Source organism: Mercenaria mercenaria, chromosome 4 (assembly GCF_021730395.1).
Source record: "Mercenaria mercenaria strain notata chromosome 4, MADL_Memer_1, whole genome shotgun sequence".
NCBI lineage: Eukaryota > Metazoa > Mollusca > Bivalvia > Venerida > Veneridae > Mercenaria > Mercenaria mercenaria.
In genome coordinates, this window is record NC_069364.1 from 90,094,478 (window position 1) to 90,116,559 (window position 22,082).

Below are 22,082 nucleotides of genomic sequence, written 5' to 3' on the forward strand. Positions count from 1 at the left end.
AGGACCAAATGGTCCTAGGTCGCTCACCTGAGAACAGCTTGATCAAATTTAATGAATATCCTGCTTAAAATGCGACCCCTTTTGCATAGGCAAGGTATTTCTTTGATTTGACCAGGTGACCTAGTTTTTGACCCAACATGACCCATATTTGAACTCAACCTTTCATCAAGACAAAAATTCAGATTAAATTTCATGAAGATCCATGACCCCTATTCGAACTCGACCTAGATTTCATCAAGACAAACATTCTGGTCAAATTTCATGAAAATACAGTGTAAAATGCAGCCACTATTGCATACACAAGGTTTTTCTTTGGCTTGACCTAGCGACCTAATTTTTGATCCCAGATTACCCATATTCAAACTTGATCTAGATTTCATCAAGGCAACCATTCTGGCTAAATTTTATGAATATCCAGAGTAAAATGCAGCCCCTATTGCGTACACAAGGTTTTTCTTTGATTTGACTGAGTGACCTAGTTTTTGACCCCAAATGACCCATATTCAAACTTGACCTAGGTTTTATCAAGGCAATCATTCTAACCAAATTTCATGAACATCTATTGAAAAATACAGCCTCTATCGCATATGCAAGGTTTTTCTTCGATTTGACCGGGTGACCTAGTTTTTGACCCAAAATGACCCATATTCGAACTTGACCTAGATTTCATCCAGACAAACATTGTGATCAAATTTCATGAAGGTCCAGTGTAAAATGCAGTCCCTATTGCATACACAAGGTTTTTCTTTTATTTTACCTAGGGACCTTAAGTTTTTGACCCCAGATTCGAACTTGACCTAGATTTCATCTGACTAAATTTTATGAATATCCAGAGTAAAATGCAGCCCCTATTGCATACACAAGGTTTTTCTTTGATTTGACCGGGTGACCTAGTTTTTGACCCCAGATTACCCAAATTTGAACTTTATCAGGATTTTATTCAGACAAACATTCTGATCAAATTTTATGAAGATCCGGTGTAAAATGCAGTCCCTATTGCATACACAAAGTTTTGATTTGACCTAGTTTTTGACCTCAGATGACCCATTTTCAAATTTGGCCTAGATTTCATCAAGGCAATCATTCTGACCAAATATCATTAAGATCAATTGAAAAATACAGCCTCTATTGCATACACAAGCTAAATGTTGACAGATGCCGGACATCGAGCTATCACAATAACTCACCGGAGTATAGCTATTTGCACTCGCCCCGGCCTTGGCGTTTGCGTTGCTGTTGGTTAAAGTTTTTGATAAGTCAAATATCTCTGTTACTATCAAAGCTTTTGATTTGAAACTTAAAATAGTTATTTACTATCAAAGTCTACACCAGGAGAAACAATCACAATAACTCTGATTTTAATTTTGACAGAGTGTTGCCCCTTTTTAACATAGAATTATTTGGTTCAAGTTTTATAAAGTTTTTACTGGCAAAGCTCTAATTCAGAGTCAAGCACTGAGAAAAGTCAAGCACCCTGTCATCAGACAGCTCTTGTATAAAATCTCAAACAAGGTACTTTTGAAGTCCTGAATGGATGTAAGAATAAGTTTTTACCATTGACATTTAGTATGGCTACCTCTTTGACCAATCCTTGGATTATGATAACATTAGAAGTAGGATCTCTAGAGTTTCATGACATGACTAACAAATGGTCCGTCATATTTAAATTTCACTTCGATGTTATTGCGATAATACAGATCTATAAAACATGTAAGATAACTGATATTTCTCCACCTTAATGATCTACAACCAAGCAGAGGGTTAAAACTGGCAGGGTTCCTAAGTTACTATATACTCCTTCACCTTGATCTGCAACCAAGCCGATGGTTGATACAATGTAATATTCTGGCAGGTTTCCTTATTTTCAACCTCTTGCATCTGTTTTTGGAGTACAGTCAAACTTGTATTATGCAGCCAGCCAAGAGAGCAACACAACTTGGCTCAAGACAGGTTGCTGCTTAAGACAAGTAGAAGTTAGAACAAAAACTCAATTTGGGTTGTTAGGTGACGGACTGCTTAAGTCAAGTAGGTGGTTAAAAGAGGTGGCTGTTAAGGCAGGTGTGACTATATATTTGGTAGATCTGGCTGAACTAAGAAACTTCAAGAATGCCATTGCAAACTTTTTATGGTACTTTCACTGAAACCTGTATTATGTAACTACCACCCTTCACACAGCAGAAACTGCTGTTGGTCTTGTCTGGCAGGTGATCCAATTGTTCACAGATTAAAATACACTGCAAATGCTATTTGCAAGACAGTCTGGCCTCTGTTCACAGGTGGTCATTTACAGAATTTGACCATTTGTGTATTTTCACGATGTTGAATGATTTTTTAACAAACAAACTCAACAAAACAGTCTTCTACTTATGTACCTCCCACTTAATTTATACTAATTTATTTTAGGTCGATTGTGAAACAAGTTCTACAACTTTAATCACTCTCGACACCTCATTCCTGATGGAATACATACCCACTAGGGTATGAGAGAAGCCAGTTTCCCTTTAAATGCTGAGCACCAAGCAAGGGAGCTACTGGTACCATTTTTCACGTCTTTGGTATGACATGGCCGAGGATCAAACCCAAGACCTCCTGCCTTGAAGCGGACGCTCTATACCACTAGCCTCCCACTTGGGCATAATATAAACTTGAAACAAGAAACACACATCAAGAAAGAAACAGAAAACAAATTTCAACAATTTTCTTCATTTACATTTATATATACAGCAGAAACTCAAATAAGCCTGTGAATAAAATAGATGATTAGCAACAACTTAAATGCCAGGACCATCTCACAGTGTGTATGTGATAGAAAACTTTGCAGACAATGAAGTTCCTGGTTCCATGTTTATAAAGCTAAGGTTGGCAACCAGTTTCAGAATACAATGCAATCATTGGTCAATTTTCAGAGATTGTACTTAGAATCAGCCAATCAGAGGATGAGACTGGTCTCCAAACTAAAGTTTTATAACCTTGTACAATCTTAAACTCTACTTCATCAATATCATATTATTATACTGCACCAAATACTGCCTTTAAAAAACATAAACATATCTTTACTGACTGGTACAAATCCATCTTCTTTAAGACCATACACCGAGGAATACTGTTTAAGCATGTATGAAAGCTCAACCTTGGAAAACTAAGAATCTAGAATATTTATATCAGAAATTAACAAAATACAATTTTATTGATAAAACCCAAACACAAACATAGTCCATTGCAATATGACATATTCCAGTAAACTGGGCATATTCCATGGGAGGAACTATAACAGGGATGCATTTCCACGCTAGATTTTGCTTCAATTTCAGACTTAACTTTTGCTAATTGACATCCAGAATTATAAATGCTACCAGTATCTGTTTAGTTCTATACCGAAAGTTCCTTTAAAGGGACTAACTCACACATTTTGGGCAAAAAATATTTCTCTCAAAAATCCATAAAAAGTGAGAAGTACTCTGAAAGTGACTAGAGGTACAAACTAACTGACATAAGATTTTTGCAAGATTTTCTTATAAATAACCAAAAATATTGTACAGGAGGTTAAGTCAACCGTTGCAACACTTTTGAAATAATGCAGAAAATTTACATTCTTCTTGCAATTTTACCAGCATCTAACTTTTATTTTCACCCACTTTATCATTTTTAGTGTCATATATACATTCTAAGCCAAACTTGATGGAAATGAACATGTTGAAAAATTTCACCAAAACTTTTGGCGAGTAGCTTTAAATGAGAAAGCTTTCAGTTTTGGTGTTTATACAGAACATGCAAAAATTCAAAGACACGCTCTTAACAATAAGATTTATTTTCTCTCCCTGGGCCAAAGGTTACACTTGATTATATGCATACATGTATATTATTCAGACTGCATAAAAAAGTCAATCAGTTCCATAGTACAAGCTTCCAATTATGTCTTTTAATTTTAATTGCCGTCTGAGGCAAGATGATTATCAAACTGTCAAAACACACTGCATTTCTTATTTCTATTCCACAACTATGATACACTGAGAACAACATCTGCAGCAAAATTCAAAGGTTATATGCATGTATTTAAGTGTCTGTTAACATTTTATAGCTTTAGGAACCAGCCAAAAGAAAATTATTTGATTATTTCACTTTCCCATTATTATAAAGTCATTTTTAACCTCAAATACAGCAGATTAATTACTGACCAAAAATGCACTTAAGACAAATGTTATATTTTAAGACAAAGAAATACTGTTCCATTTATTAATAAAACTATGCATTCAGTCTTGCTTGGGCCAGCCTGTTTCCCACTTCTTCCCAGTTTGCAACATCAAAAATAGCTTTTACATAGTCCGGCCTGACATTTTTGTATTGGAGATAGTATGCATGTTCCCACACATCAATTCCAAATAAAGGAGTAAAACCTGAAATGTAAAATTAAATAGTTTTAATAGGTTTGTATCATGTTACAATAAAAAGATTGAGAATTACATACCGGTACATATAGGGAGTATGTGTACGTGCAACATTTTCATTGGTTTTCAGGAAGGGTTTGAGGGCACAGGCAGGGCCCAGTGCTAAACACATTTCTGTGGGAGTTGGGAGCCTACTTACTACAATTAATCCATCTTAAAATCCGACATTTCTTATACAATTCTATTCAAAATCATATACTTTATACACCATTCTGTTTATGTAAATAAGAGTATACTACCGGTATATCTGGTTATCTCTTAAACAAAACATGTTTTGCATTTTGGTACAACTTAACAGTGTACCTGGAGAATACAAGAGGACTATGATTGGCCTAGATCACTCCCCTGAGTCAAACAGCTGGTTTAAACTATTTTAGTAATGTGTCACCCAAAGGGAATATCTGTGAAATTATATGAAATTTGGGTAAAGGTTTCTGACAAGGTTTTTTCCACTATAATTATACAAACAGGAACCACTACACATTTATAAACAATGTAGGAACAAGAGTACTGCAATGCAGAGCAATATACGCCTGAAGGCATATTTGACCCTAAGTGTGACCTTGTAGCTAGCCATCCAGAACATGTATGCGCTCTGCATCTCAATATGGTGAACATTTGTGTCAAGTTTCTTCGAAATCCTTCAAGGGGTTCGAGAGTTACAGAGCAATGACCTTTGACCCATAAGTGTGACCTTGACCTTGAAGCGAGCCATCCAGAACAAGCGCTCTGCACGTCACCTTGATGTGGTGAACATTTGTGCCAAGTTTCTTTGAAACCCTTCAAGGGGGTCAAGAGTTACACACTCATATGACCTTTGACCTTGTAGCTAGCCATCCAGAACATGCGCTCTGCATATCGTCTCTGTATGGTGAACATTTGTGTCAAGTTTCTTCGAAATCCTTCAAGGGGTTCAAGAGTTACAGAGCGATGACCTTTGACCCCTAAGTGTGACCTTGACCTTGAAGCGAGCCATCCAGAACATGCGCTCTGCATGTCATCCCGATGTGGTGAACATTTGTGTCAAGTTTCTTTGAAATCCTTCAAGGGGTTCAAGAGTTACAGTGCGGAAACGAAATTGCTAAATGACGGACTATGGGGGTATAACACAATACCTCCCTTCAGGCATAAAAAGAAACTGCATCAAGGTGGCCATGTTTTAGACAAAGCAGAATAATTTGAAAAAGCTCTGCACAAAGTTTTTCCTTTTGGCTGCCATGGCAACCAGAATTCTCGATGATCTTGATTTGAAGGGATCTGAAAGAGGACAACCCAAGGAATATTCAGAGCACTTTGTTTGAAATAAGCTCGAGATTTTCTTTACAGAAACCCTGAAATCCCGAAAATAAGCCGGTTTCGATAATAAGCCGGTCTCAAAAATAAGCCACCATTTCACTACAGGCAAAAAGGGCTCATAAATAAGCCGTACTCAAAAATAAGCCGTTCACCTTTTTGCATCAAAGTTCCTTTCCACGGGATTTGAACCACCAAGCTTTTGTTTTCAGCTCCTCTTGTCTAATTTCAAGAAATTCTTGATGTAATTGAGATTCCATGTCTGCAAATAAAGCTCTCCGTCCTGAACCGGTATTTTTAGAACCTTTTGGCGAGTTTTTAATGTCCCCCTGAGCTTTCAGCCAACGCCTAACATTAGTTACTTCTATGTTAAAATGTCGGGCTGTGTCCATTACTTTATTTTTAACATTCCCAACTGACAACGTTTTGTAATGAGACACAACTTTCAGTTTAAATTCCCTCGTATAGCTCCTACGATTTTGTTTTGGCGTTTCCATTTTTTACAACTTGTAAAACACCATTGTACATGTAATTATACCGCTATATAAGAAAGCCTATAAAACTGTTAAATTGATAACACAATGCGGTGTTTGTCACATATTGTGTAAGTTATTCATACCCGTTCACAGTTTTGCAATTGAAACATATTTTTCTATGGGTAATTATGTCAGAAGTATAAGTATTTACCGACATTGATGTTTTTACTAAAAATCAAATACCGATTTAAAAAAATGGCACTCGAAACTACGCCGGTTTTTAAATCGTTACCGGATATATGTACTCGAAAGTTCGCCGGACTCAAAAATAAGCCGGTCTCGAAAATAAGCCACCAAATCCTTACGAAAATTTAAAATAAGCCGCGGCTTATTTTCGGGATTTCAGGGTATTGTGGGTAGACAGATGGACAAATGCCAGACATACAATGATCCTAAAAGTGCACCAGTGAGCTAAAATCCATTGGTCAATTTCAAAATTGTGCTCAAAAACAAGCAATTAAATGCTGAAATTCTGAAGATGGGTTCCATTTTCCAGTAATTTTACAGCAAAGGTCAACTGAATGAGAACTAACCTGTTGTAGGTTGCAAAGGATCCTGGTTTGCACAGGTAACAATTCTCAGTCTTCCATTAGCTTGGTTAAATCCGAGCCATCCCCAACCGGAACCCTGGACTCCGACTGATGCTTGCGTTAACATGTCTTTCATTTTATCAAATGATCCGTAATCTCTTTTAATCAACTCTAAGAGATCTCCAGTTGGGCTGCCACCTCCCTTTGGGCTTAGTACCTGCCAGAATATTGAGTGGTTAATGTGACCACCTCCATTAAACTTCAGGGCAGGCTGGAGCGCGATTATCTGTTCAACATCATCTGCAAATAAAAAAAAAGATTACCTGTACTTTGCATATGCAGATTTAAATTGCTTTTGGTTTTATGAAAAAAATAAAATTCAGTTAATGAAGTAACTTTTTATGTAACTATAGACATGATAGACATTACAAGAATTTTTTTATCAGCTTCTGACTGCACTTGGCACTTTTATATAGATAAAAGAGTTTTATAAGTAACAACTAAGCATCAGCTACACATCCAGTCGGTAGAAAACAGGTAAAAGTGTGATTTACTTTAACTGATAATTATGTGTATGCATACTGTATGTGTCAACAAGAGTCTGTCAAAGGGCAATTTTAAGCATATGTAAACATTCATGTAAACACCTAAGTTCAGAATTTTGTGATTTTTATTAATTTATCATTTATAAGCATCTAGTAAGCTGATTTAAGTTAAAGAGAAAATTAAATCTTTACTAGAAGCCCATTATCATTAGTTGGAGTAGAGCATCAGGAATTTATCAATGTCTGAAGTCTCGAGATTTAGACTCAAGACTCTTGAACTAAAAACAAGAGTGTCATACTGTCACATAATACGCCGTCTAAATATTCAGTTATGTATCATAAAATCATTTCAAGTAGTTCAAGGGCCATTATCCAACAGTGCCTGGGGCAATTTGGGTGGTTATCGAACTTGGCTGAGATATTATGCCCACAAACAATGTCACCAAGTTTAGTGAAGATCGGATGAAAACTGTTAGACTTTGAGGGTGGACAAGGCTAAATTAGTATATTTTGAGTAATTCAAGGGCCATAATCCAGGAGTGCCTTGGGCGATTTGGCTGGTTATCAAACTTGGCTGAGATATTATGCCCACAAACATTATCAGCAAGTTTGGTGAAGATCAGATGAAAACTGACTCAGGGAGCGGACAAGGCTAAAATTGCAGATTTCGAGTAATTCAAAAGTCATAACCCAAGAGTGCCTGGGGCAATTTGGCTGGTAATTGAACTTGGCAGAGATATTATGCCCCCAACATTGTCAGCAAGTTTGGTGAAGATCGGATGAAAACTTTTTGACTTAGAAAGCGGATATGGTTTCTGCCACCTGCCCGCCATGGGTGTTCACATAATTAGCCCACTCTTGCAGAGACGGGCGTATATAAAACAAAAATTTAGTTGCCTTAACTTCCTTCTTATAAATCTGTATACTTTTGGAGCAAATGTCATACTCTTGCCAAATTTCACTAAATCCAATAAAAGATTTACATACTATTATGCAGATTAAACAGAAAATTTAGCATTTTAAAGTCAAAGTTTTTAAACGTTGATAATGGGCTCTGATTCAAAGGTTCAATTTAAGGTTGCATAAAATTATGTGAATATTAGCGAGAGTGGAATTTAATTTGTCTTTAATCTTTTACCAGTCTGCAAGTACTGGTCTGGAGAATTGTGAGAACTTTGTCAACAGCTGATGAAAAATATATGCATTCAAATAAATCATGTGAAGGATTTTAGTATTCATATGCATAAACAGTATTCATATGCATAAACATTAAAATATTAAATTCTAAACATCTCTTATTATCTTACTCTCAGCTATAGCTTTTGCCAATTTTTCTTCTGTGGCGTTGAGATTGTTTACATAAGTCTGATGATGCTTCTGGTGGTGAATCTTCATAATTTCACTTGAGATCACTGGTTCCAGTGCCGAGTAGTCATATGGCAAATCTGGCAGGGTGTGTTTCAGCCGGGCACCAGCTGCTCCAAGGGAGCTAACCTTTGGTAGTACCCTGTAATATAACCAACAGCTGTCAGTTGAACGCAAGACTTAGCTATTCAACAACCTTGTCACAAAAACAAGAGGGCCAAGATGGCCCTAGGTTGCTCACCTGAGAAACACAGCATAACTGTGTAAACATGTTTGACCTAGTGATTTCATAGAAACAAATATTCTGACCAATTTTCATTAAGCAGTCAGGGGTGTAATGTTTCTAGTTATGTAACCTATTTCAGTTACTTTTTCAAGCATTTTATAACCTGTTTTACTTATAAAATATAGTTAACTCAGGTAAGTTATTCAAAAAAAGTCTTTTTGCTGTTCTCACAAAGTGACCTATAAAGTGAAATTAGTAGCAGACTGTGGTTAATCAAATTCTCTTTTAGTCTGAGCATGACCTGATAAGCATAATGGGATATTAAGAGTTTTATCTATAGCTTTAAAACTTTTGCATAAAACTTTATCAGCCTTGCCGTAAAAAAATTTACTGCATAGCTGGAAAAATAAAAGGTCAAGGATTTAGGAAATAATTGCATTAGTCTCATTCAAAATGAGGAATTGGCACAGGAGGGCTTTGTAATATTTTATGATAACTGAAACAAGTTATGAATGTTTAAGCAATAACTCAATTGGGTTATAAACTGCGATAACTTGAAACAGTTACACCCCTGATTGTTAAGATTGGACCAAAAATGTGGTCTCTTAAGTGTAAACAAGTATTTTCTTCCATTTGACCTAGTGACCTAGTTTTTAAGCCAAGATGACCTACATTCGAACTTGACCTAGATTTGATCAAGGCAATCATTCTGACCGAATTTCATGAACCTCAATTGAAAAATACAGCCTCTATCACATACAAAACATTTTTCTTTGATTTGTCCTAGCAACCTAGTTTTTTTTATACCAGATGACCAATATTCGAACTTGACCTTAATTTCATAAAGGCTATCATTCTGACAAAATTTCATGAAGATCAGTTGAAAAATACAGCCTCTATCACATACACAAGGTTTCTCTTTGATTTGACCTAGTGACCTAGTTTTTGATTCAAGATGATCCAAATTCGAGTCTGACCTAGACTTTATAAAGGCAATCATTCTGACCAAAATCCGTGAAGATCAATTGAAAAATACAGCCTCTATCGCATACACAATGTTTTTCTTTGATTTGACCTAGTGACTTAGTTTTTGAACGCAGATGACCCATTTTCGAACTTGGCCTAGATTTCATCAAGGTTATCATTCTGACCAAAATTCATGGAGATCAAATGAAAAATACAGCCTTTATCGCATACAAAAGGTTTTTCTTTGATTTGACCTAGTGACCTAGTTTTTGACTCCAGATGATCCATTTTAGAATCTGGCCTAGATTTCATCAAGGTAATCATTTTGACAAAAATTTCATGAAGATCAGTTGAAAAATACAGTCTCTATCGCATACACAAGGTTTTTCTTTGATTTGACCTAGTGACCTAGTTTTTTTTTTAACCCAGATGACCCTAAATCGAACATGACCTAGATTTTACAAAGCCAATCATTCTGACCAAAAGTCATGAAGATCAATTGAAAAATACAGCCTCTATCGCATATACAAGGTTTTTCTTTGATTTGAACTTGTGACCTAGTTTTTGACCACAGATGACCCATTTTCGAACTGGGCCTAGTATTCATCAAGGTAATCATTCTGACTAAATTTCATGAAAATCAGTTGAAAAATACAGCCTCTATCGCATACACAAGGTTTTTCTTTGATTTGACCTAGTGACCTAGTTTTTGACCCCATATGACCCATTTTCGAACTTGGCCTAGACTTCATCAAGGCAATCATTCTGACAAAGTTTCATGAAGATCAGTTGAAAAATACAGCCTTTATTGCATACACAAGCTAAATGTTGACAGACGACTGGCAGACGACAGACAGACGATGGACGCCAGACATCGAGCGATCAAAAAAACTCACAGTGAGCTAAAAAGTTAACAGTTAACTGAATGAAAATAGAAAATCCCCTAAGTTGAATACTGTTTGAGATACATGCCACATACACTTGTATGCCCTTTATGCATATTTTTTGACAGTCATGGGCCAAAACTGGTCTGACAAAAATCTGGAACAAAAAAATCCCAGGTTCACAATTTTACATGCTGAAAAATATTCCTGTAATGTTTCATGACCCTAGGTCAAACACCTTTAGAGATATGAACAACAAGAGCTCCGCCAAGCGGGGCAATATATGCCCGAAGGGTTACATCATAGGATGGGAGCAAAATTTAAAGAACTTGACTGTTGTAGCCCAAAGGACTGGAACAACAAAAGGAAAACTTCAAAAAAACAAATCTAAGTCCACAAAAAAAATCCAAAGTCCACAAAAAAAAATCCTTATCACGTACAGGTATGTAAAAATACACCTAAAATTGGAGGGACCATCCATGTTGTACCACAGAAAAGTGGTCTCGGTTTTTCATTACGGTCAACAATAAAAAAGTTTCAAAATAAGCTATTTATAGTAACATAAAAGGGAAGTAATTAAAAAAAAAATTATTGTAAGTGAACAAAAAAAGAGATCTGCCAAATTAAAACAAGAGTACTGCAATGCAGAGCAATATACACAAAGCAAAGTCATATATGACCTTTGACCCTTAAGTGTGACCCTGACCTTGAAGCAAGTCATCCGGAACATGCGCTCTGCACGTCGTCTCAGTGTGGTGAAAATTTCTGCCAAGTTTCTTTGAAATCCTTCCAGCAGTTCAAGAGTTACAGAGCGGACACGAAACAAACTGATATGACATTTGACCCCTAAGTGTGACCTTGACCTTGAAGGGAGTCATCCGGAACATGCGCTCTGCACGTCATCTTGGTGTGGTCAACATTTGTGTCAAGTTTCTTTTAAATCCTTCAAGGGGTTCAAGAGTTACAGAGCGGACGTGAAACAAACTGGTATAACCTTTGACTCCTAAGTGTGACCTTGACCTTGAAGCGAGACATCTAAAACATGCGCTCTGCACGTTGTCTCGGTGTGGTGAACATTTGTGTGAAGTTTCCTTGAAATCCTTCAATGGGTTCAAGAGTTACAGAGCAGACACGAAATTGCTAACGGACAGACGGACGGACGGACGGACTGACAGACGGACACCAGCGTCATAACATAATACATCCCTTCGGGCGTATAACAAAAACTATATGCCCTTTTAAGTATACTGTTGACTTAAAGTCAAGGGCCATAACTGTGGTCTGGCTGAGCGACATCTCTAACAAAACTGATCACATGCTGAATAATATACCTGTTATATTTCATCATCGTGGGTCAAATACTTTTTTATAACCGCAAGTTCCACATCTCTAGGTAATATATTTTGAATTAATATGCATGGTGCATATTTGAATTGACACACGCATATGTATGGACAAGTACCACCACACCCATCCCCCGAAAATGTAAGGGCACAAAAAATGCCAATGACATATTTTGAATATGTATTTTATGAAAGAAAATATGTTCAGTGTCATAAAAGCAATTTTAAAAGAATATGATTCAATGCATCATACATAAAAAGGTAGTAGGCCTATAAATTTCCAAAACTAACATATGACTGGTCTATCCTATATAGGATTATTACTTAAGTCATATGTGACTCAATTACGACCACAATTAGACTTGTGCTGCCTTTAAATTTTATTGTGTTAACCTCGAAATATTAATAGTATTAACATGTGTCAATTGTTTACAGGTATTTCACTGATAAATGCACCAAATAAATCCAGTGTGCCAATGTAGTCTTTAGTAAACTACATTAGAGTCGAGTCGGCAAATTTCGTACACGTGTAATATTTCGTAGTTTCAGTACTTCCCACACACAGTCCTTCCTTTCTTATTGTATCTTACTAGGATTGAGATCTACAAAAACCTGTCAATCTATTGTTTGTTATGCATATTTTCACTCCGATGATGCGTATCTATCTATCTATTTATACTGCATCACTCCTCTTTATGAGTATTACGTGCAGCTGCGCGCCTGTACAAGAAATTTAAAAGTAGAATGGACAGGAGAATAAAAGTAATACACGAAAGTAATACACGTATGTATTGCAAGCATGAATACAGTTGATAGTGTTAAAAACAAGAAGGATTTACAGACAAAAGCAGTTTAAAAACAGGTCTATCATGTTGAGTACTGTGTGCAAGTTTGGTCACACCCTGCTAAAACTGGTTCAGGGTGGGGGCTTGCACAAGTTGTACTGGAAGGGAATTCCAAAGCACTATGGTAGTTGGAAAAAAAAAAGAGTACTTATAGTAATTACAGGGAGAGAGGATCTGGGTACAGGAGTGGGGATGCATATGTCTTGTTAGGCGGGATTGGGGGGCTGACATAGGGAGGAAGTGGTACAGCAACCAAACCATTCACTATTTTGTAGAACATAAGGACTAGGAGGCATGAATCAGATCTCCTATTTTCAAGGGTACACCATCTCAGCTGACTTAGCATGTATGTGACACTGCTGTAAGGTAAGTAGTCATGATTAACCCATCGCGCTGCCCTCCGCTGAATCATTTTGATCTGGTGGATGTTATGTTGGGTATAACGGCTCCAGACACAGCTAGCATATTCCAGCTGTGGCCTTACTAGGGCTTTATAAATAAGCTACTTCCCGAACTTTGGGTTTCTGCATGGGATATTTCGCCTAATGAAGTTAAGTGTTCGGGTAGCTTTGGACGTGACTAAATTGATGTGTTTATTCCAGTTAAGATCTGAGGATATAGTGACCCCAAGATACTTTGCATCAGGAACTGTTTCCAAGACTTGGCCATGGAGTGTATACTTTGATTTGAAAGGTTTTTTTGACCTTGTTATGTTCATAACTGTGCATTTTGAGGGGTTAAACTCCATGTCCCACTTACTTTCCCATAACTGTAACCTATTCAAGTCTTGCTGGAGGATGTTTTCTTGGGCACGACTATTTACCGCTACATAAATTTTACAGACAGCAGTGTCATCGGCGAATAAACGGACCTGTAAAATCAGATTTTCAGGCAGGTCATTTATGTAGAGTAAGAATAGAAGGGGGCGTAGGACGGAGCCCTGTGGGACTCTGGACGTTACTGGAACTTCATCTGATGCTTCACCATTCACAAGCACGGACTGGCGCCTGCCAATCAAGAAAGACTTGACCCATTGCAACGTGGTGCCTTGAACACCATGTTAATAAAGTTTGTACAGAAGTTTCAGATGGTTAACCTTGTCGAATGCTTTAGAGAAGTCCAGAAGGATTAAGTCCATCTGGTGGCCTTGAATTAAGTTTCGAGATAGATCTTCTACAAGTTCAAGTAACTGAGTTTCGCATGACCTTTTCTCTCTGAACCCATGCTGTAGGTCATAGAGGATGTTGTTAACCTGGAAATGCTTGGTAATATTAGAGGCTATGATGTGTTCCAGTAACTTACAAAGAATACAAGTTAGAAAAATAGGCCGGTAATTTGCAGGATTGCTTTTGTCGCCCTTCATAAACAGAGGAGTGACATTGGCCTTGGACCAGTCAGCTAGGATAGTGCCCATGTCAAGGGACGTTTGAAAGAGCTTAGTGACTAGTGGTGAGATTTGTTCACTAAGATTTTTAAGAAGGATTGGCTTAAGACCATCGGGACCACATGCTTTGTCTATTTTAAGGGACGAGAGGAGTTTATGAACACCATTAATGCCGACAGTGACCATTGGCATTAGGGGATATTTTGGCTGGTAATCAGTTGGTATAGAGAGTAGAGACTGCACTTCCATTTTACAGAGTTTGCCTAATTTGAGAGGTGACATTGGGGTGAATACAGATTGGAATTGACGATTGAGGATACTGGCTTTCTTTTTGTCATCCGTATGAAATTGACTTTTTTCTAGGAGAAGGGAAATGCCTTGGGAATCTTGCTTGGCACTTTTGGCAAGGGAGAAAAGTTTCTTGCAAGAGAAGTTTTGATCTGTTTGGGGGTTATCCGAATCATCTCGACATTCAAGGACATAATCTTAGATATAATGTAGCTGTCATGAGCTTGATATTTTTCCTAACAAGATATTTAAAATTTATGTAATGTTGTTTGACCTTTAGATTTGTGTTATTTTTGACCTTTTGGAACATCTTATTTTGTTTTCTAAATCGACGTTTAATGCTTCGGGTAATCCATGGTAGTTGGGGTCTTGAGCCTATTCTCTTGGTTGGAATGAATAGATTCATACCTTCAGATAGTACCTGTCTTTGAATTCTGACCATAGGTCTTCAACTAACCGTATGTTATAACCTTTAAACAGGGAAGGGGTTTAGACTTTATGAACTGCTGAAATTTTGACAAGTCTGCTTTTTTATATAAGTGAACTAGGCGGGGTACCATTTTATTGAACCTTGGCTTAACATCTGAGTGCACTTGTTCTATATGATGATCAGAAATTCCTGCCGTAGTGTTTACATGCTTGACCAGAGTTGGGTTTGAGGTTACAAGGAAGAGGTCTAAAGTGTTGTTTAACCTTGTAGGAAGACTAACCATTTGTTGGAGGGAGAAATCATTTATGACAGACAGAAATTTTTCATAAATTCTACTGTGAGAGCAGCCAGGTTTCAGAGTTGGCATGCCCTCGGGGTCCCAGGACAGTTTTGGGAAAATGAAGTCTCCGGCAATCCAAATTTTGCCTTTGAGTTTAGTGACCTTGTCTAAAGATTTTCGAAATTCTGTTAAACTGTCCTCATCCTGTTCATGTGGTCTGTAGTAAGATGCAATGTAAAGGGGCTTAGAACCTACCAATTCCAGTTTTAACCATACGAGTTCACAATCCGTTTGTAACTCCTTCATTTCAGAGACCACTACTGTGAAATCATAAATATTCGTGGGGTACTAATTTTCGTGGATTTCATGGTTGAGCCAATCCATGAAATTTAATCCCAACGAACAAGTAAATTTCCCATACATGTTATGTTCAGAAGTTGAAATCCACAAATTTATATCCCCCATGAAATTGCTGTTTTGACCAAAACCACGAAATTTCATGCACAGTATATTGTTTTTGACCAAAATGAATACGCCCCCACCCACTTGGCCTGTTTTCCTGTCTAATCTGTATGGGGTGTAACCTAGGGAAGGGGAAAATATTCATTATCTTTATGATTTGATGTTAACCAGGATTCTGTACCAAAAATGATGTCAGGATTTTCAGTTTGAAGTAGGGAGTGCAGCTCGAATTTTTTGTTTACGATGGATTGAAAATTGACGATGAGGGTCTTGAGGCCAGAAAAATGGTTCATTTTAATTGGACGAGGACTTTGGGTAGGATCTGGGTCTGTCTCGCATAGCAAGGAGTAGCTGTTGTTAGACTCATAGGAGGATAACGATAAATTTGAAGCTACCGTGAAGTTATTGGATTCACATATTGCACAGGACCATGAGAATGTTTGGTTGCTGCTTACCAGGTTGGAATAACATTCCGGGACAAACGATTTGCACTATATGTGGAACCAGGAACCAGAAAAACCGTAAGCTATGTTTTACTTTTATATCTAATGCATTAAACTAATAACTCATAGCTTGTAAGTGTTCAAGTTATTCTTACATAACCCGTATTTGCAACATTGTCTAAGTGCTATATTTTTTCTTATGTGGACATCTGATGAATGTAAACAAAAAAGTCAGATTCAAGAAACGCTTGAGTTTTAGTTTTTTAACGAAATGAAACGAAAGGAAGATTAATATGAAGGAAATTTTACACTCTTTCCAGTCGTATATACCACATTAAAAACAACTTGACCGTATTCCGAATCACACATTTTCAGTTCTGTTATGCTGCATGTTGTTTAAAGATTGCAGAAAAAAAATGTCGTTTCAATGTGTCCAAAATATTAATTTATGTTAATCTATTATTTTTACCCATAGCCAGATGTTCAAGAAAAAGGCGGAGGTATTATTATACCATGTGACTACTTTATTCACATGAAGGACAAGACCACCCACATGACTGCTTTAAAACAGCATATTTCAATAATGACAGAGAAGGATGTCATGCCTATCGTTTTAGTCATTTAAGGACGTATGCTAGAATTTGGTGCGAAAATTTTCCCAATAACAGAATTTCTTCAAACTTTGGATATTGAAGGACAATCATCTAAGAAACAAAAAAATGCAATAAAAATCATAGGTCACCGGTATCAAAAGAGTTATCTGCCCTTGAAAACAGCATTTCCCCCAAAAATGATGTTTTCAAGGGCAGACAACTCTTTTTCGGATCCGGTGACCTATGATTTTTATTGCATTTTTTTGTTTCTTATATGATTGTCCTTCAATATCCAAAGTTTAAAGAAATTCTGTTATTGGGAAAATATTCGCCCATCTCATATACAAGGAATTCTGGCATATGCCTTTAATTGCCCTTAAACGCGATTATTTCTATTCCTAACATAAAATAATTTCAGTTTTCAATTCAAGATGGTAGTTTTATGTTGTTGTGAATAGTAATAAGAAAACCATTTGTTCATTTGTGGTGATTCGGAATTGGCGAGTATGACCCGGATTACGCACAGTTCCAGTCTGACCAATTACAGAAATATGTTACAATGTTGTTTCGAATTTCTTTTCACGCTATTTTGGTCGTGACATATCAGGGCACTCGTTTGGCCATTTTTGGGGCCGAATATGGGTACCATTCCCCTCCTAAAATAATATGTTTTTTTCCCCTTTCTCAGAAGAAAATTCCCCTGATGATAGGTTGTTTGACACAAATAGATATGAACTCTTTCTTTTAATATTATATAGTGCCACTAAGGAAGATTACTGTTGCAATATAGTCACATCAGTTAGGAATGACTGAAAACAGTATTAATAAGTGTGGAAAGTAGTTACATATACATGGCTTAAACTTCCCCTTTTCGTCTTAAAATGTCGAAATAATTCCCCTTCCTGAGGGTATGGGTATCTGTCCCCAAAAGTTGTCTAGTGCCCTGCATATTTGTCCAGCATTCAAAATGAAATTTATATTTTAGACAAAAATTTGACGAAGTAAAATGATAAAAGATTAAAAACTGGTTCGGAAAGGGCAAGTTCGCTGTATCCAATCAGCTAAGGGCTTATAAATACGCTTAGGAAGGGTATGACTGAATAGCGAAATCTAGTAGATTTCGCGAAATCTAATCAAATCTAGACATAAAATGTAAACTAATGAATATTTTTAAAAATCCTTTTAAGCTTTTGTTAAAAGTGTAAATCTACGTTTGCATGCCAATTTTCAAGAAAAAATATTTATATTTAGGGTGGTTTTGAAGCGAAAAATGTATACGGGTCTAGATTTCGCCCGATTCTACATGCGCGGAAATCTCAAGTGTCAGGCAAAATCAAGATATAAAATCTAAAGTGATGAATTTTCTTTCTAAATCTTTTTAGGTTTTTATTAAGAATATATTTATAAGTTTGCATGTCAATTTTCAAGAAAAAATATTTATATACAAGGTGGTTTTGAAACGAAAAACGTATACGGGTGATGATTTCGCCAGAGTTTATATGGACAGAAATTTCAAGTGGCAGGCAAAATCTAGACATAAAATTTAAACTAATGAATATTTTTAAAAATCGTTTAAAGCTTTTATTAAAGATATAAATTTACGTGTGTATGCCAATTTTCAAGAAAATATATTTATATTTAAGGTGTTTTTGAAGCGAAAAACGAATACGGGTCTAGATTTCGTCCGATTCTACATGCGCGGAAATCTCAAGTGTCGGGCAAAATCAAGATATAAAATCTAAAGTGATGAATTTTCTTTCTAAATCTTTTTAGGTTTTTATTAAGAATATATTTATAAGTTTGCATGTCATTTTTCAAGAAAAAATATTCATATATAAGGTGGTTTTGAAACGAAAAACGTATACGGGTGATGATTTCGCCAGAGTTTATATGCGCAGAAATTTCAAGTGGCAGGCAAAATCAAGACATAAAATTGAAAGTGATGGATATTTTTTGAAAATCATTTAAAGGTTTTATTCAGAATAAATTTCTACGTGTGCATGTCTATTTTCAGGAAAAAATATTTATATTTAGTATGATTAATAACATATAATGATGTTGATTTCGCCCGATTTTATATGCGCTGAAATCTCAACTGAGAGGCAAAATCAAATCTTTAAATTTTAATTAAGGAATGAGAGTTTTTAAAAAAAATCCTTGTGAGCTTTAATTAGGTATATATTTCAACGTGTCCATTTTAAGTTTCAAGAAATAATAATAATTAGTGTGGCTTTGAAAAGAAAGCCTATGAATTTGCCTGATTCTATATGCGCAAAACTCTCAAGTGTCAGACAGAATCGAGACTTGTATTCTTAGGTAATGAATATTTTAAACCTCCTTTTGAGCTTTTATTCGGAATGTATTTCTACCTGTCCAAGTCAAATTTAAAGAAAAAATACTAATATTTAGCATGGTTTTGAAAAGAAAATCCTATAAGAGTGTTCCTTTCATCCTATTCTGCGCGGAAGCAAAATCAAATCGTTAATCGTTTGTATTATTTATTATATAATTCCACATTTATATGTCGAAAAATAGTACTGTTTTGTATAACGTATACGGGTGTATCTTAATGAATTATTCCAATATTAAATCTAAATTGGGTTTTAAAGTTGCTACTTATTTTCATAATAATCTGGTAATTTAATCAAATAAGGAAGGTGTGATAATAACTGGACCAAGTTGCAGTGGGACAGTGTTACATGCAATGCACGCGGTGGCAATATACAACACAATACACAAAGCTTTTATCAGGAATATAAATATACGTTAGCATGTCAATTTTCAAGAAAAAATATTTATATTTCTGGTGGTTTTGAAGCGAAAAACACAATTATACAGGCCTAGATTTCGCCCGATTCTATATGAGCGGAAATCTCAAGTGACAGGTCATAAAATTTAAAGTGATGGATATTTTTTGAAAATCCTTCTAAGCTTTTATCAAGAATATATTTCTATGTGCGCATGTCAATTTTCAAGAAAAAGTATTTATATTTAGTATGATTAATAAACGAAAAACTTATACGGATGTTGATTTCGCCAGAATTTATATGCGCTAAAATCTCAACTGAGAGGCAAAATCAACTCTTTTAAGTTTTAAGGAATGAAATTTCAGTCGTGTAATTTAAATATTATTAAAAATATCGCAGTTATAGTTGTGACCGATTTTAAAAGTCTATGAATGTATAATCAGTACACTAATATTTAAACATCACTTGGATTTGAAATTAAGATTTCAACATGACGAAAATAACCCCAGATGTATCTAAATAATGCGATTGTGTTTTACGCTCGTTCCAACAATTTTCACGGAACTGCAATCCGTTGATATACAGAGACTATAATTTTCTACAAAAAATTGATTTCTGTAAGTTAAATATTTCTAATCTTACCTCACAGAAGATACAACGGTCGTCACACTGGTCAGCACATACAGTTGATTAGTTAATCAAATTAAATTTAATCCAATTAGATAAGCGGGGGTAAACGATAATTTAATTAAAGGTGGTTTTCTCACACGTTTAAAGAGGTGCGAAATGCAGCAGGTAATCATTCGGTCAAAATAGGAATAGGACGAAATCAACACTCGCATAGGATATTCTTTTCAGAACCTTGCTAAATATAAATATTTTTTCTTGAAAACTGACATGCACACGTAGAAATGTATTCTTAATAAAAGCTTAAAAGGATTTTAAAAAGTATTCATCACTTTATATTTTATGTCTTGATTTTGCCTGTCACTTGAGATTTCTTTGCATATAAAATCTGGCGAAATCAACATTCGTATACGTTTTCCTTTTAAAACCAAACTTTATATAAATATTTTTTCTTGAAAATTGACATGCACACGTAGAAATATATTCTGAATAAAACCTTTAAAGGATTTTTTTTAAAAATCATCACTTTAAATTTTATGTCTTGATTTTACTTGTCACTTGAAATTTCTGCCCATATAAACTCTGGCGAAATCATCACCCGTATACGTTTTTCGTTTCAAAACCACCTTATATATAAATATTTTTTCTTGAAAACTGACATGCAAACTTATAAATATATTCTTAATAAAAACCTAAAAAGATTTAGAAAGAAAATTCATCACTTCAAATTTTATATTTTGATTTTGCCTGACACTTGAGATTTCCGCGCATGTAGAATCGGACGAAATCTAGACCCGTATTCGTTTTTCGCTTCAAAAACACCTTAAATATAAATATATTTTCTTGAAAATTGGCATACACACGTAAATTTATATCTTTAATAAAAGCTTTAAACGATTTTTAAAAATATTCATTAGTCTGAATTTTATGTCTAGATTTCGCTAATTTGATTAGATTTCGCGAAATCTACTAGATTTCGCTATTCAGTCATACCGGCTTAGGAACATCCACACTGGTTCCACTTTAGTTTATCTGTCAACGAAGCCTGGGAATAGTAAAATAATAAATTTTTAACGTCATTGCCATCCGAAACAGTACAAAACTAGCTGACTTGACTCTGTTTTGATATATTCATGTTACTTATTAATAAACATTGTAACAATATATCCGAATTTCTCTTCCTATCCAAATAAACGCAAGTTCTGTTATACAGCTCTTTGCGTTGCAAATGCTAGAATATCACGCAAAGCTACAGCATGTTTGGAAAGTAAAGATAATAGCTTTACTTCGCAAGCTTAACACTTTGAGCTGACAACATTGTGCTTCGAAGAAATTTGTCCGCAAACTTTGTTGACCTTTTCCAAGGCTGCTGGGCTGGGCTGTGTTCGATTAAAATTCAACACAGCTGCGTTCGCTTTTTCTTTTAGGTTACAACACACTAAATAGCTGTTCTTTATTCTAAATATGTTAGAGATATGGGTATCAAATTTTAGTTTGAAATCAAAGGTTACACCTATAAAGGTTTAACATCCTCATCACAAGAAATGGTACTCCCATTTAAGTTAAAAGTTATGTTTGGATCCCTGTTTTTTTGTTGTTGTTTTTTTTTTACCAATGGCAATTGCCTGAAATTGATCTGTATTGATCAGGTCGGCGTGACGTCACTTCCTAGCAACCGATAAATCCGAGATACAGCAAGGTGAAAGTATCACGTAGCAACCCGTAGCGATTATAGTAGCGGTACGGGTCGCGATGTTGTTTTCGAATAAAATATATCATAATAATTTTTATTTCTTAATTTTTATTTTTCCCTGTCCATTTATAATGTATTCCTGAAAGGTTTTTCTAGT

At 35.7% G+C, this 22,082-nt stretch overlaps 1 protein-coding gene across 1 annotated transcript; it reads right to left on the minus strand.

Annotated features, from left to right (window-relative positions):
* Nucleotides 1-2,683: 2,683 nt before the first annotated feature.
* Nucleotides 2,684-21,674, minus strand: LOC128556512 (superoxide dismutase [Mn], mitochondrial-like). Its single transcript, XM_053541925.1, has 4 exons — nt 21,519-21,674; nt 8,657-8,856; nt 6,808-7,104; nt 2,684-4,394 (listed from the first exon to the last, which is right to left on the minus strand). The coding sequence occupies exons 1-4, from the start codon at nt 21,548-21,550 to the stop codon at nt 4,243-4,245; spliced, it is 681 nt and encodes a 226-aa protein (XP_053397900.1). The 5' UTR covers nt 21,551-21,674; the 3' UTR covers nt 2,684-4,242.
* Between the last annotated feature and the right edge of the window lie 408 nt (nt 21,675-22,082).

Bases quoted from the DNA above. Each gene is read 5' to 3' on its own strand.
- LOC128556512 (XM_053541925.1), bottom strand. From the start codon at position 21,550: ATGTTGTCAGCTCAAAGTGTTAAGCTTGCGAA. The intron at 8,857-21,518 runs GTAAAGCTATTA...GTTATATTACAG, and splicing joins CAAAGTGTTAAGCTTGCGAA to GGTACTACCAAAGGTTAGCT. The intron at 4,395-6,807 runs GTTAGTTCTCAT...TTTACATTTCAG, and splicing joins TCCTTTGCAACCTACAACAG to GTTTTACTCCTTTATTTGGA.